The sequence below is a fragment of the Notamacropus eugenii genome, chromosome 5, assembly GCF_028372415.1.
Source record: "Notamacropus eugenii isolate mMacEug1 chromosome 5, mMacEug1.pri_v2, whole genome shotgun sequence".
NCBI classification, from domain to species: domain Eukaryota; kingdom Metazoa; phylum Chordata; class Mammalia; order Diprotodontia; family Macropodidae; genus Notamacropus; species Notamacropus eugenii.
Window position 1 is genome coordinate 22,064,007 of NC_092876.1, and position 14,371 is coordinate 22,078,377.

The 14,371-nt window shown below is 46.3% G+C and overlaps 1 protein-coding gene across 4 annotated transcripts in view; it reads right to left on the reverse strand.

Moving 5' to 3' along the window:
• Positions 1 to 10,546, reverse strand: part of LOC140508358 (uncharacterized) — a 33,709-nt gene extending 23,163 nt beyond the window's left edge. Inside the window, exons 1-5 of one of the 4 annotated variants that reach the window (XR_011968395.1) lie at positions 10,405 to 10,546; positions 9,203 to 9,389; positions 7,507 to 7,598; positions 5,245 to 5,371; positions 4,143 to 4,238 (exon numbers count right to left, since the gene is read on the reverse strand). Coding sequence is in view for 3 of the 4 variants with exons in the window: in XM_072616209.1 (XP_072472310.1) it covers positions 4,143 to 4,238; positions 5,245 to 5,371; positions 7,507 to 7,598; positions 9,203 to 9,236 (349 nt within the window). In the remaining variant the exon portion in view is untranslated. Of the gene's footprint in view, positions 1 to 4,142; positions 4,239 to 5,150; positions 5,412 to 7,506; positions 7,599 to 9,202; positions 10,214 to 10,404 lie in introns of those variants that run through there. The other 3 variants (XM_072616211.1, XM_072616209.1, XM_072616210.1) reach the window with 3 other exon arrangements.
• Positions 10,547 to 14,371: the final 3,825 nt, after the last annotated feature.

Here is a 14,371-nt window from a genome sequence, read left to right on the forward strand (position 1 = left end):
ATAAAGAGGTAGTTTACCTGTTGTTAACTGGGTGTGTTCTTCTGAAGGGCAGAATGGTACAAAACCACAAAGAAAGGGGTAACAGAACCCAAAACATTACTCAAATAGAAAACATTTCTTTGTATAAAACTGACAGAACTGGAAGACTAAGCAATTAGAAAAAATTTAAGAATTACCAGGCTTCCCCAAAGTTGTAAAGAACACAAATATCTTGTATTTTTCAGGAAAATTTCACAGATGCAATATTTTCGCTAACACAATTCTTAAAGCCACCAAGAAGAAAGGCAAAGAATTTCAAATAGCAATTTGATTTGCACAAGGTTTTCTGTCAAAATAAGAAACGAAAGACACGAGATATCATAAGTAAATGAAACAGGTAATCTACGTTTTGAGCCCTGTTTTGGATCAGACTTGAGTGAAGGTATCTATAGCATGCTGATCAAATTTGACAATGACAAAGATCTGTGGTGGACAGCTAACACAGAGGATGGTTAGGACTGAACAAGATCTCAACAGGCTTTAAAAATGGTCTAAAAATAATAAGAAATGTTAATAGAGATAGAAGTCCTCCATTTGGGCTGATAAACAACTCCATGAATATAAAATAGGGGAGGCAGAGCTAGGTAGCAGTTCATCATTCAAAAATATCAGGGGTTGAAGGAAATCATGAGCTCAGCATGAGCAAACAAGTCCGCATGGCAACCAAGGCTGATGTGATCTTTCTGAGGTTCATTACAGCAGCTAGTAGTGCAGTAGATGGAGTGCTGGGCCTGGAATCAAGAAGACCTCAGTTCAAATCCTGCCTCAGACACTTCCTAGTTCTATGACACCTGACATGTCACTTAACCTCAGTTTCCCTCAAGTGTAAAATGGGAATAATAGAACCTACCTCACAGTGTTTTGAGGATCCAATGAGATAACATTTCTAAAAATAGCTTAGTACAGTGAGCTCAGCACATGTAGAAAGTGCTATATGAAAACTTATTCTCTTTCCCTACAGAGAGAGCCACAGAGTACAAGAGTACAGACTGTGACGAGTGATAATTCTGCCTAGTCAAACTCTGGCTATGGCATGATGTTCACTTCTGGAAGCCACATTAATAGCTGAATATTGCTGGGCTGGAACACTCAAAGAAGGGCAGTCAGTAAGCATGGTGAATGCCCTGGTACTGTCTCATCCTAGAATGAGAAGGAGGAACTGGGATTCAGACTGATGAAGAGAAGGCTTATGGGAGATATAAGAGTCATCTTCATTTATCTGGAGAATTCTCCTGACTTAGAATTAGAAGGAAGATGCAGAAAACATGGAGGAGCTGCAGAGCTAACTCTAGCTTGATGTAAAGAACTTTCTAATAATCAGAGTTTTCTGGAAGTAAAATGGGCTGCTTCAGAAGGATCCAGGCCCATCTTCCTGAAGGCCTACCGTAAAGGCTGGGTGGCTTCTTTTCTGCTATCTCCCATGGAGGCAAGAGATGGAGAGTCCTGTGTGAGGCCAGGCTTCATTGTCAAGTGCAGAAAGTTAGGAAAGAGCCATCAAGTCAAAGGGAACAGACTTGCCCTATCAGGAAAATCCCTGTTTAGCAGCTGTGTGGAGGATGGACTGGAATGGAGAGAAAAGGTGGCAGGGAGACCCCTGAGGAGGCTCTTGCCATGGTCCAGATGACGAGGGCCTAAACTATGGTGAGGGTATCTGAGAAGAGGACAAAAGCAAAAGATGTTGGGAAGGTAGAAAGGACAAGTTCTAGCAATGGATTCCCTATATGCATTGAGGGAGAAAAGAAGAGTTGAGAAAAACAGAGGTTGTGAAACTAGTGACCAAAAGAATGGTAGTATCCTTGACAGAAATAAGGAAGTTCAGAGAGAAGTGGGGTTTATGGGAAAGAGTCAAGGGACATACCATTTGAAACGTCTAACAGGTATTTGGAGCTGCTGGACTGGAGTTCAGAGGAAGGAAGCACTACATATATAGATCAGAAAACCCTCAGCATAAAGATAATTAAAGCTATGACAGTTGATAAGGCCATGAAATAAGAGAGTATGTATAAAAAGGAGAAGAGAAAGGGGCCCATTAGGAGACTATGTTGGACACTTATCACTGAGGACACAAAAGATATGGATGATAAACCAGCAAAAGATCAAGAAGGGGGGATACTGAGGAGAGAGAAGTAAGAGAGAATAATATCACACAAAACAACAGAGGATGGAGTCCAAGAGAGCAGAATGATTTACAGTAGCAAATGCTGAAGAAAACAAAGTGTCAGGATCAGAGGTCTTTGGTGACTTTAAATAGAGCAGTTCAAGTTGAGCCATCAAATCAGAAGTCATATTTCAGAGAGATGAAAGGCAAATGAGAAGAGCGGAAGTGGAAACAGAGTGCAAAGTTTTTTCAAGCAATTTGGCGGTGAAAGAGAAGAGGTAAGGGCAATAGTTGGAAGTGATGACAGGGTCTCATAATGGCTTTTCAAGAGTAGGAAAGAACTGGCTATGTTTAAAAGCTATTGGGAAAATAGGAAGAGATGAAAAATTAGAGAAAGGGGAGAAGACAGGAGGGCATGAGGAGCAAAGATAAATACAGAAGTACTGAGAAGATTGGCATGCTCGTTAAGACTACAGTAAAGGACAAGGCGGTATACTGTCACAAGGTCTTGAAATGCAGTCAAAGGGAGAAGGAATTCATGATGAATGGTGTCTTCTCAGTGAACTATGAGGAAAGATCTTCAACAAAGAGTCAGAAACAATAAAATTCAAAAACCCGGTATTCAATAAACTGGAAAACATCAATTATAGAAGGAAGAATACATCTGACAAAGGTACTCAGAACATTAAGAAGTAATTTTATCTTATACCATGTAATACAGTAACCTCAAAGGAATGTTAAAGGTCATGTCATTCAAAACTTAGGGCATGAAGTTTCCTTCTTTTCACGAAAAAGATACCAACACAAATTATTTAAAGAAGGGACACAACATAGCAAAGCCGCTAGAAACTATTCTGGGTTTCCAACTGTAAAAATTCAAATGAAAGGAACAATGAGATAAATCAAATTTTTAAAATTCAAAATTACAGAATTTAATGCTGGCTTATGTGCAAGTTCTTAATAACAAAGAAAATTACATTTTCAAATTTTGATGCTGGTGGGATTGTGGAAAAATAGGCAAATATTTTAAATTGCTAGAGCCAAGTAATGGTACCATCCGTTGGGAAAGAAATCCAGTAATCTACAATAAAACTACAAATGGATGCAGGGACGCTACCAGTAAACAGATGGGCCTAGTGGCGCCACCAATAATATCTTAACGATGTTACCAACAAGGTGGACAAAGATGTCCCTTTGTAAAAGGGCTAATAATAGGATTATTTGTAATAAGAAAAGCATGAAAACCCATGTGTACAGCAACTGACAGAGGGCTAAAGAAATTGTTGCATGGTCTTAATGTATGTAGATATGACGTAAGAAAATACAGAATGAGGAACGCAGAATTAGTACATAAAGACAAACCACCACGATATGAAACTACAAAATCTAAAAGACATAGAAGAAAACAGTTCTGAAACAGACCAGGACACAAACAGGACCTGTGCCTTACTATGTTCAAGTTAATCTACACTTTAAAATAAACTGTGTGATCCTACATAAGTCACTTAATCCCTGTCTCCTCAGTTTTCTCATCTGTGAAATGAGGATAATGATAGCACCTACCTCCCAGGGCTGTTGTGAGAATGAAATGAAAAAATAATTACAAAGTGCTTAGCAGAGTGCCAGGCACACAGTAGGCACTATTTAAGTGTTAGCTATTTCTATGCTTGGTGTTAAGATCATTCTTTAATCTTATTTGTATATGTTTGTGTTTGTGTGTATGTGTGTGTGTATGTGTGTGTGTATACACACTAGGTATATCTGTGTGTGAATACATTTATTGATAGTTCTAAACTTTATAAAGTGCTAAAAATAAAATAAAAATTTTAGGAAACTCTTTCCTAGACAGAGCTAAAAATGAGAGAACTCGAGAGATAAGAAAGCGCTTTGCTTCAGTGAAAGTAGTAGCTGGTGCCAGACAGCCCACAGGGGCTCTGAGGAGAGATCTCAGTCCAAAGCTGAGATGCTGTTTGCAACGCCACCCACCTGCCCACTTCTCACTCACCAGGACAGAGCCTTCTTGGCACTCCTTGTTCAGGAATCCGTGGAATTTCATCTCTTTCCAACAGGGAGAGCATATCCAGTTTGAAAATAGGCAGCCCTGATCATACAGAGAGAAATGGCTAAGTGCTGGGGACAGAAAACCTGTCTCTGAGAAGTCCAATCTATTTCCATAAGAAGGCAGCTGGCAAGAAAGGCCCTCTGAAGCATGCCCCATACTGTTTCAAAGGAGGATGGATCATAGATCTGACAGAGGTTCAGAAAGAACATGAGCTTGGCCCATTCCATGTTAGGAGAGTAGGACACTACCCTTCCATGTCTATCTCAATCAATTACTGAGCATTTGTTAAACAATCACTGTGCACAGGCCCTACTGGGGATAATGAATAATAATGAACAGTTCCAGACTGTAAGGAACTCCCACTCTACCCAGGGGGTCGATGTGCACACCGGAGCAGATATGAAATAAATACAAATTAACCCCAGGCCTGAAGTTGGCTGAGCCTCATAGGAAGAGGGTTTGTGATCGAGGTCATGATGGGAGCAGTGGAGCTTTGGGGCCAGGGGAGAAGCATGGTCAGATTGGTGATGTTTGACCTCTGCTATGACAGTCTTCCCCACTCACTGACCATGTTGGTGTTTACTGTGTGCACAAAATGGTGCTGGGAGATACAAAATGAAGTAAATCACAGTCCCTACGTGACCTCTGAGAGATTCCTCTCAAGGGAGAGTGAAGACTGGCTCAGGGAGGGTACCAGGCCAAAGGCCAAGCGAAGATCTAGGAGGACGAGGGAGAGAAGGGAGGAATGGTTACTTGGGGACATAAGCAAGAGTCTCCGACCCGCAGACAGGGAAAGGGAGGAAGGGAGCTTCTATGTGATTCCCATTTAGGCAAAAGGCCTCTGACCTGAAGTCAAGCAATAAAAACATTCTGTTAACTGGCCAAAAAGGATTCTGAATCTCCTCCCATGTTGTACAGTTTTGAATATAACTAAACAAGCCAAAATCTGACCATGTATCTCAGACGTCGTAGAGCCTACAGCAAGGAGGGCAAAGACATTCCAGGAATCCGCCTGCGGTTCTCAGAGGGCTTGTTCTCTGCTCACCCAGGGAGAAGAGGTGCTCCAAGGTCTCCAGCATTACATTTCTGTACAGGGCCCTCTGGGCAGGTTTCAGAAGCCTCCACTCCTCCCAGGTGAAGTGCACAGCCACATCCGTGAAGGTCACCAGTTCCTAAATCAAACATACTCCTTCTTATACCAGGTCACAAGAGCTATGGAGAGGTGTGGACAGAAGGTAGAAGTTCTCATGGCATGGAGGTTAGGCGTACTCCATGGCAAACACTTACTGACTACTACTTCTTATTACATGCCTTGCTTGGTACCAGACTCCCTAGTCAGGAAATCCTACACTATTCCTTCAGGCCCAACTGACACAATTAGAATAAAAAGTCTGCATCTTACAGTTAGACATGCAACACAAATATTAGCTATCATAATCCAAGTATTAGAGCTGAACTAGCCACATCACAGCACTCATTCGCCATTACTGGGCATTTTGGCAGATTTGCTCAGGAGATAGTAGACCACAAAATGGTATTATCATGCTGGGACTCTCCCTACTGCACAACACTAAAGACCTTCCCTCACCCTCCAAAAAAAATCAGTTTCCTTTGTACAATGTAAATTTAGGATACATTCTGCACTCCATTAGTTTAACAAACATTTTTAAGACTACCTACTATGGACAGAGCACTGAGGGAAGGATTTCCTCCAAGACATAAATGTTGGTCAGTCAATAAACCTTTATTAAGCAACTACTGTAGCTGGCAAGTACCAGGTAAGGTGCTAAGCACTGTGATGAGATAAAAGACAGTCCCTGCCCTTAAGGACCTCTTAATCTTAATGGGAGAAGATAACAAGTGTGTACAAATAAGATAGACACAGGATAAACAGGGGCAAGGCTGCAATGAATAGGGCTTGGGGAAGCCTTTGGTAGAGGATGGGATTTTAGTTGGGACACAAAAGGAAGCCAGAGAGGTCAGTAATTGGAGCAGAGGAGGGACAGCACTCAGGGAATGGCACACAGCTACAGAAAATGCCTGGAGCCCAAGATGGCAGGTCTTGTTCCTGGGACAGCCAAGTGGTCACTGGATCTAAGTGGATGTGGTAAGGAGCAAGGTGAAGGAAGACTGGAAAAGAAGGAGTCAGGTTATGAGGGGCTTTGAATGCGTGTGTGCGTGCGTGCGTGTGTGTGTGTGTGTGTGTGTGTGCTTTGTGGGCTCTTTCTGAGTTGGTGACACCCATGATGCATCTTTTCTTCTGTTACCACATGCATCTCCAGAGGTGCACCTGCCCCCTTGGCTCAGACAGACTCATGTCCCAGTCACATATTTCTGGATGCTATCTTTGATTCTCCTAAAACATTCCGTTTCCCTCAGCTGTCCTTCCATCTTCATACTTCAGAGACTGAGGTGCATCGTGATTCACGGTAACATAGCATCACCAGAAATGCAATGGTAACACAAGTCATGCTTTGTTTCAAGAAGCCCAGGAACCACAGAGAGCACAATCTCTTAGATGTCATCCAGCCCACTCTCAATTCTTCCTGCTCAGTTCTGGTTGAGGATATGTCCCATCTGTATTATATTTGAACTATACACATTTAGGGACTGATCCAATGGCAAGACCAGAAAATAGTATATTTAAGTCTGGATGACAAGTTTCCACCATCTTGGTTTTGCCTTCCAGTAGGATGAGGTTAAACTCCCTTGAGAGCTGATAAATTTCTTTTAGGGAACTCTCCAATAAGGTGGGCTCCCCTATTTCCCCTAAGCATTCTCTTCTCCAAGGGAAATCCCATTCCTTTGATGGATCCACCATTCAAGATGGTGTCGTCCTAAAACTCCTGCTTCTCCATGGCCTCCCTAAAACACAAGGGCAGAAAGAGAGCACAACACTGTTGCTGTGCAGAGCCACAAAGAGGGACCTAAGATAGCCCTTCTGCTTGTCCAGCATCTCTCTCTTGCCTTGCACTTTCTCTCTCGATCTCTTCTATGGCCCTCGTTTCCCCTAACACTTCTCTGTCTCTTTCATCTGTGGACAGGTGTAGCCTCTAACAGTTCTCAGAAAGCATGGACTGCAATGTTTTTCATCTTAAATATCCTGTCCTTGACTGTCTTTGTCTTAAAACATCTCTAAAGCAGGAAGGAGCTTCTGGGGTCAAAGGATTCATCTTCCTTCTGAAATGTGCTAACACAAAGAGCCAGAGGCTCCTCCAGGAGAATCAGGCAGTCTAATATCACTTAAGATAAGGGGAAGAAATGCATCCACATGAGGAGAACTGAGAGGGATTTAAGTGAAGCTCACCTGCAAGCTGGCTGTAAAGAGCCCTGAAGTCCTTTCCTCCTCCTCTTCCTCCATTGCTGCCTCCATAGGCCTGTCCAGGGGAAGGGCTGGGCCTGGAAGATACTTGACCTTGTCAACAGAAAGAAATCTTGAGACTGCTCAATCCTGCCCTGCTGTTGTGGATCAGTCTGACTCTTTATGACTCCATTTGGGGTTTTCTTGACAGAGATACTGGAGAAGTTTGCCATTTCCTTCTTCAATTCATTTTACAGATGAGGAAACTGAGGCCAATAAACAGGTGAAGTGACTTGCCTAGGGTCACACAGCTAGGAAGTGGCTGAGGCTGGATTTGAACTCAGGTCTTCCTGACTCTTGGTCTGGAGCTCTATCTAATCAGCCACCTAGTTGCCCCTCAACCCCTCCTACAACTCCTTTACAGAAGGCCCTCACTAACACCCTCAGGCCTTCCATCCAATTTGTGTCACACTCTTCTAGCTCACGGCCTTTCTCTGGTCCTGAGCTTACCACACTCTGCTGACAAAGCCAGGAAACGCTATGGAGCATATTGATCCATTACTGCCCATGCAGGGCCCTGCCCACAGTCATGATGTCCAGTCTGAGCCCCTATTCCCCAGAAGGGGCAGCTAGGTGGCACAGTTGATAAACCACTATAATGGAGTCAGGAAGATCTGAATTCAAAACCAGCCTCAGAGAGTTGCTGTGTGACCCTGGGCAAGTCACTTAACCCCTATTTTCCTCAGTTCCTCATTTATAAATGACACATCAGAGAAGGAAATGGCAAACAACTCCAACATCTCTGCCAAGAAAACACCATTGACTATATACATGGGGTCATGAAGAGTCAGAAATGACTGAACACACACCCAGAAAAACTGGTTTCCCATTTTATCCAAGGATGAAACAGTCTCCCCTTCCCATCTCACTCCACTCTGCACTGGCTGCACAGATTGGTTTCTGAACAAGAAGCACCTTCCAGGACAAGCTGATCAGCACAATGCTGACTCAAGCCTTGACTGACTCCTATGTCCCTCAGCCTTCTTTTCCTGCACTGGATGGCTGGAGGGCAGAGTCCCAAACTTGTCCCAATGCCTTCCTTCAACAGAGGCTGGAAACCTGATGCTTCTTGGCATCTACTGCCCATCAACTCCATAGAACAAGATGTCCCTGCCATGGGCACTCCCTGGTGTCCCATCATCTCCACCCTACTCTCCTGCCTCCTTCTGTCTGTTGTCTCCTCCTCTAGACTGTAAGCTGGAGGGCAGGAACTGTCCTTTTTATTAACTGTATCCTCAAACTCGCAGCACAGTGCCTGGCAAGAGTAGAACTTAATAAATGATTATTTGACTGAATTAGATTGGAAATCAATGCAATACACTCATCATTTATTAAACACCTACTAGATGCAGGACAATGTGTCTCCTGGGGAGTGTCTAACAAAACAAAATACACAAATCGTTTCAGGGGGTGGATGCCTCACCACTGCAGGGACAGCAAAGGTTTCCTGTTGGAGGTAGCACAGTTAGATAGCAGTGAGGAGAGAGACCATTCTAGGCTTGGGGACCATATGCCTGGGGCAAAGGCCCATAGGCAAGAAGTAGACACCCAGTGGATGCTTGTGAGTACTCTCCTCACTCAGTAGGTGCCTTATCGTTGCTTACTGACTGACCCCTTTCCCAACACATAAATGATTTATCACCTCTCTTCTCAAGCATTTCTTCCCAATCTTCCATGGTCAATGCTTCTTTACTGTTGTCTCAGCCTTCGGATCCCTCAAATCCTTTCTCCCAGCCACCATGATCAGCCTCAGGACAGGTGTCTTTATGGGCAGGAGTCCTTTCTTGGGGCTGTGGCCCACCACCTTCATGTCTCCTTAAAGTTCAGGCCTAGGGGCTCAAAACCAAGATTAGGGTGGGCTAGGAGCTGCACTAGGAGGCTCAGCTCCTCTCTCTGGGATGCTGCTGGCTATGCTTCAGGGGCCAAGGAACCCCATCTCACAGGTAACTGGGGGGGGCCAAGGAACCCCATCTCACAGGTCACTGGGGGGGCCAAGGAACCCCATCTCACAGGTAACTGCGGGGGCCAAGGAACCCCATCTCACAGGTAACTGGGGGGCCAAGGAACCCCATCTCACAGGTCACAGGGGGGCCAAGGAACCCCATCTCACAGGTCACTGGGGGGGCCAAGGAACCTCATCTCACAGGTCACTGGGGGGGCCGTGGAACCCCATCTCACAGGTCACAGGGCGGGCCAAGGAACCCCATCTCACAGGTCACTGGGGGGGCCAAGGAACCCCATCTCACAGGTCACAGGGCGGGCCAAGGAACCCCATCTCACAGGTCACTGGGGGGGCCAAGGAACCCCATCTCACAGGTCACTGGGGGGGCCAAGGAACCCCCATCCCAGGGTACCTCAGGCTCTCTTCCACACACTTGGCCTCAGTCCAGAGCCAACACACAGTAGGTGCCTAGAAATGCACATCACCAGCCCCTCCCCCCCAAACTTCGGGATGGGCCACAGCCAAGGATGGGTGCTTCGTCTCTGCTTGGGGCAGGCCCTGGCCTCCCACCCGGAAAATCCTTGAGGTTCTCTGCTGGGACACCTGGGGGCAGCCAGGGGGTGCCATGGGGCACGAAGAAAGCCCTGGCAAGCCACCTCAGCCCCCCCGCCTCAGTTTCCCCATAGTGCGAGTTTGTGCGGCACACAGTGGGCGCCTACTGAATGCTACCCCCGCCCCTTCCATACACCCCCTCCCCAGCGTGATCACCCCCCCGCACACTCGTGCTCCGACACCAGGCTGGTGCAGCGCGCCCCCGTGCATACACACACACAACACCCACGAGCCCGCCGCACAAACACGCCCAGACACGCCCAGACACGCTGGTCTACCCCGGTACTCACAGGTCCAGGCCGCAGGCCGTGCGCTACAAAGCGCGCTAAGGCCGCGGTGGCTGGGCGCATGCGTACTAACGGAGCGGGCTAGCGGGAGAAAGGAGGGGGCTGAGGGAGGACGCCGCCGCCGCGGGTGCGCATTGCACTCTCCCTCTCAGCCACGTGGGGCAGGAACAGCCACGCCCCTTCCCCCATTCCCGCCCTCCTGCTTTCGCAAGTAGCCACAGGAGTGAAGGTTGGGAGGCGGGCCCAGAAGAAAGACCATTTCCCACGATGCATATGGCATCGCAGCCAATCACCATCCAGGTCCAGTAGGTCGAAGGGCCTTCTGAGGCCTTCTAGGAATTGTAGTCTAGGCGTAGGAGGGCATGGCCTCAAATCCCTAGCCTGCCGTGCGAAGGGAGATTTGGACTCCATTTCCCAGAGGGCTTCAGGACCCGCCTTCGCTCCGCCACCTTGCAGCTTCTGAGTCTGCGCACTGGCGGAACCTTGAGTAACCAATTTGTAATGCACCTCTGAGTGCCGTAATTTGGCTTTCTTCTTTCTTTTTCAAGGCAAAGTAGACAACACCAGTCGTCAATAAACCTGTATTACAGACCTAGCCTGTGACAAGCACTGCTGAGCGCCGGAGACGCAAATTTGAAAAAGGCGGTCCCTGCCCTCGAGGAGCTGACAAGTCTAAGGAGGGGGTGACCCGAGGGAATGGTGCGCCGCGCAGGCGCTGATGGGAAATGAGTGGTCGGGGCGGGGGAGGGGGCAGCTCGAGCCCTCGCCCAGGAACCCCTCCAAGGGGGCCCAGGGGAGTCGAGGGTCGGAGCCGAGGCCGCCGCGGCGTGGATGGGCTTCCTGAGGAGGAGAGCGCGAGTGACCCGACCGAGGCTTCCGCTGCAGGAAGGACAAAACCCCCCGGGAAAGTGAGGAAACAGCCCGGAAGAAACGGAGTTTAGACCAGGTCTGGGGCCTCAAGTGCGGCCCTCATGTAGCGCCACGTGTAACAGCCGCCCTAGACCGCCACCAGAAGCCAGGTCTAGCGCCTGGGGGGGGAGGGGCAGGCCCAGCCCAGACCAATGGGAGCGGCCAGCGAGGGGGGCGGGGCCAAGCCCTGTGCGTGCAGAACCTTTTCAATTTCACGTAATCGACATTGACGCTTTATCTCCTGGAGCCTCTAGCACTTACTTTGTAGTGAACTCCTCCCCATCCGTAGATTTCCTTCCTTCCTTCCTTCCTTCCTTCCTTCCTTCCTTCCTTCCTTCCTTCCTTCCTCCCTCCCTCCCTCCCTCCCTCCCTCCCTCCTTCCTTCCTTCCTTCCTTCCTTCCTTCCTTCCTTCCTTCCTCCCTCCTTCCTTCCTTCCGTCCATCCTTCCTTCCTCTCCTTCCTTCCTTCCTTCCTTCCTTCCTTCCTTCCTTCCTTCCTTCCTTCCTTCCTCCCTTCCTTCCTCCCTCCCTCCCTCCCTCCCTCCCTCCCTCCCTCCCTCCTTCCTTCCTTCCTTCCTTCCTTCCTTCCTTCCTTCCTTCCTTCCTTCCTTCCTTCCTTCCTTCCTTCCTTCTTTCCTTCCTTCCTCCTTCCTTCCTTCCTTCCTTCCTTCCTCCTTCCTTCCTTCCTTCCATCCTTCCTTCCTCTCCTTCCTTCCTTCCTCTCCTTCTGTCCATGTAGGGAATCATACCCGTACCTTCAGGTGCTATGCTCAAAGGAATATAAATTTTTATCATTGAAACCTTACAAGATATCTTGGGGTTTTCGGGCTAGATTTCTTTTTTAAGGACCAGGTCTTAAACCCAAATCACTCTGGCTCTCACCATTTGGCCAGTCATAGATTCCAGCCCTAGCCTCACTTGGTCATTGTTTCGCTTTTGATGGCTCAGAGTGACTGTAAATAGCAATTGTTTCTGTTTTGGCCAAAACTTTGAGTGTCTTCCCCTCCCAGATTGATTTTGACTTTTTGGTGAAGCAGTCCTTAATGGGAATTGACACAGGTATGGGAAATGAGACAGTTTAGCATCACTCTTAGTCTCCTACTCCTCCATTTTCCACTGGTCATCCCTTACCCTTGAGAAATTCAAACATTCTGAAAGTCTGGAGTTGCCAGATATCAGTGCAATGGTAGCAGTGTCCTCCAAAATGTGTGGGTTACAAGACCCTTACCCAAAATTTTAGATAGATTAAGAGGCTTCTAGAGGAACAGAAAGTTTTATTTAATTGTACCAAGAAAGGGGCATCCTTCCACCAGGAAGAGGTTAATGGAAGGAGGCAGCTTACAGAGGATAAAGCACCATCATATATCCTAATGCAGAGACTTCCCCCCACCCCCCACTATCCCACCTCTCCATTGGCTGGGGTGCGGGGTTACAATCTAAACGTGAAAAACTAGACAAGACCTGGGAAATCAGGGACCCAGGATCCACCTATCCAAACACACTTCCTTATCTAATACCTAACTAACTGCTGATGTGGCCACTCTATAACTAAAGTAAAAAAGAAGAGAGGGGGAGAAGAGGCAGCTTAGCTGATGTGGTAATAGTATCAAACAAAGAGAGATTTGATTAACTTCTAAGTTTCGACTACAGTCCATTATGTCCTTATTTGGCAAAATATCAGTGCGCTATCACAGAGAGAAGGGAGGGGAAGGGCCTTAACTGCCCCCAAGTCCTGGATTCCTGGAAATCAGGCATCCAGAGAAACGCCTTATGGAAAAGAAATTTTATTTAGAAAATACAATATTCCCCATATTTTATTATGAAAAGTCTTCACAAAAATTATCAGTAACATCTTCAGAGCAGCACAGTCAGTTGTCCTATGGTGATCCAGCATGTCTATTTAAGTAGAATTTGACAATGTCTCCAGAAAGAATGCCACAATAAAGTAATCTGGTGTGGGGAAATTGAGGAAGATTCTCCCTAGCCTCTTGCATGACTGCCACATGACCTAACATAAGGAATGTAACTTAAAGTTGATATGCTTAACTGGGAATGCCAGGGGAAGCAGCAGAATTAATGAAGCAGGTGGCCAGGGGGAAGAGATTCTTATCTTTAGAGTCATAAAACTCCTTAAGGGAGGAGGTGTCTGTGTTCAAGGACCTGGTCAGTCCTTGGGCACACACATCAAAAGTCAACAGCTGGAACTTTTGGCCAGAGTTCCTTCTTTGTTTTAATGGTCCTCTTTTCCCTGAAGTTATATGTATTATCGACCTGAAAGTTTGGTTAAGAAAAAAGGCAAACAGGCTAAACACATACAGTTTATTCCCTTTAAAGCTAGCTGTTGCATGATCATGGAGCCAGAAAAACTTCTGACTGCCTGATAGAAGAATGACCAGACTTAAATTCACTTTGCCATGAGAAAAGAATTTTCTTAGTTGTGTAAGTTGTAAGTTCAGTGAGACAAAACAATTAACAAAGAAGTATCAGTTGGAATTTATGATTCCAGGATGCCTGAATTTCTTCTATATAGCGGGTGTCTGTGATACAAGATGAGGAAAAAAATCCCACCACTCTGGTTGCAGGCATCCTGTCACAAACAGGTCTTTGAAGTTGCTGACACAGAAAACGGCATTTTTAGAACAAAGCAAAGCAGTCTGATTGATTAGCTCAGGCTTGGGCCCTTATTAAAGTCCAAAATTTATATTAAATGATTATCAGTATAAAGGGATGGAGTGAGAGATGGATCTTTGGAGGTCTTTTGCTGTAGAAGTGGGGACACCTGCTTCTGCTCTCCTCCCCAGGACCTTTGTTGACTGCTCTCCTCCTTTCAGCTTCCCCAGTTGCCAAAGTGCTGGAGCTCAGACTTGGCTGGTGAAATATACTTTTTCCTTTTCTATTTTGTTTTAACTATTATCTACTGTTTTTATGCATACATTTGCTAACTTGCACTATTTGTAGTAATAAATTAATTGCCTGTTAAGCTTGTTTTAGTGTGGGCCATTGTATCTTAAGATCTGAATCTAAAGTAAAAGTACTGTGCAGTCTGTGTAACCCTTTTTGA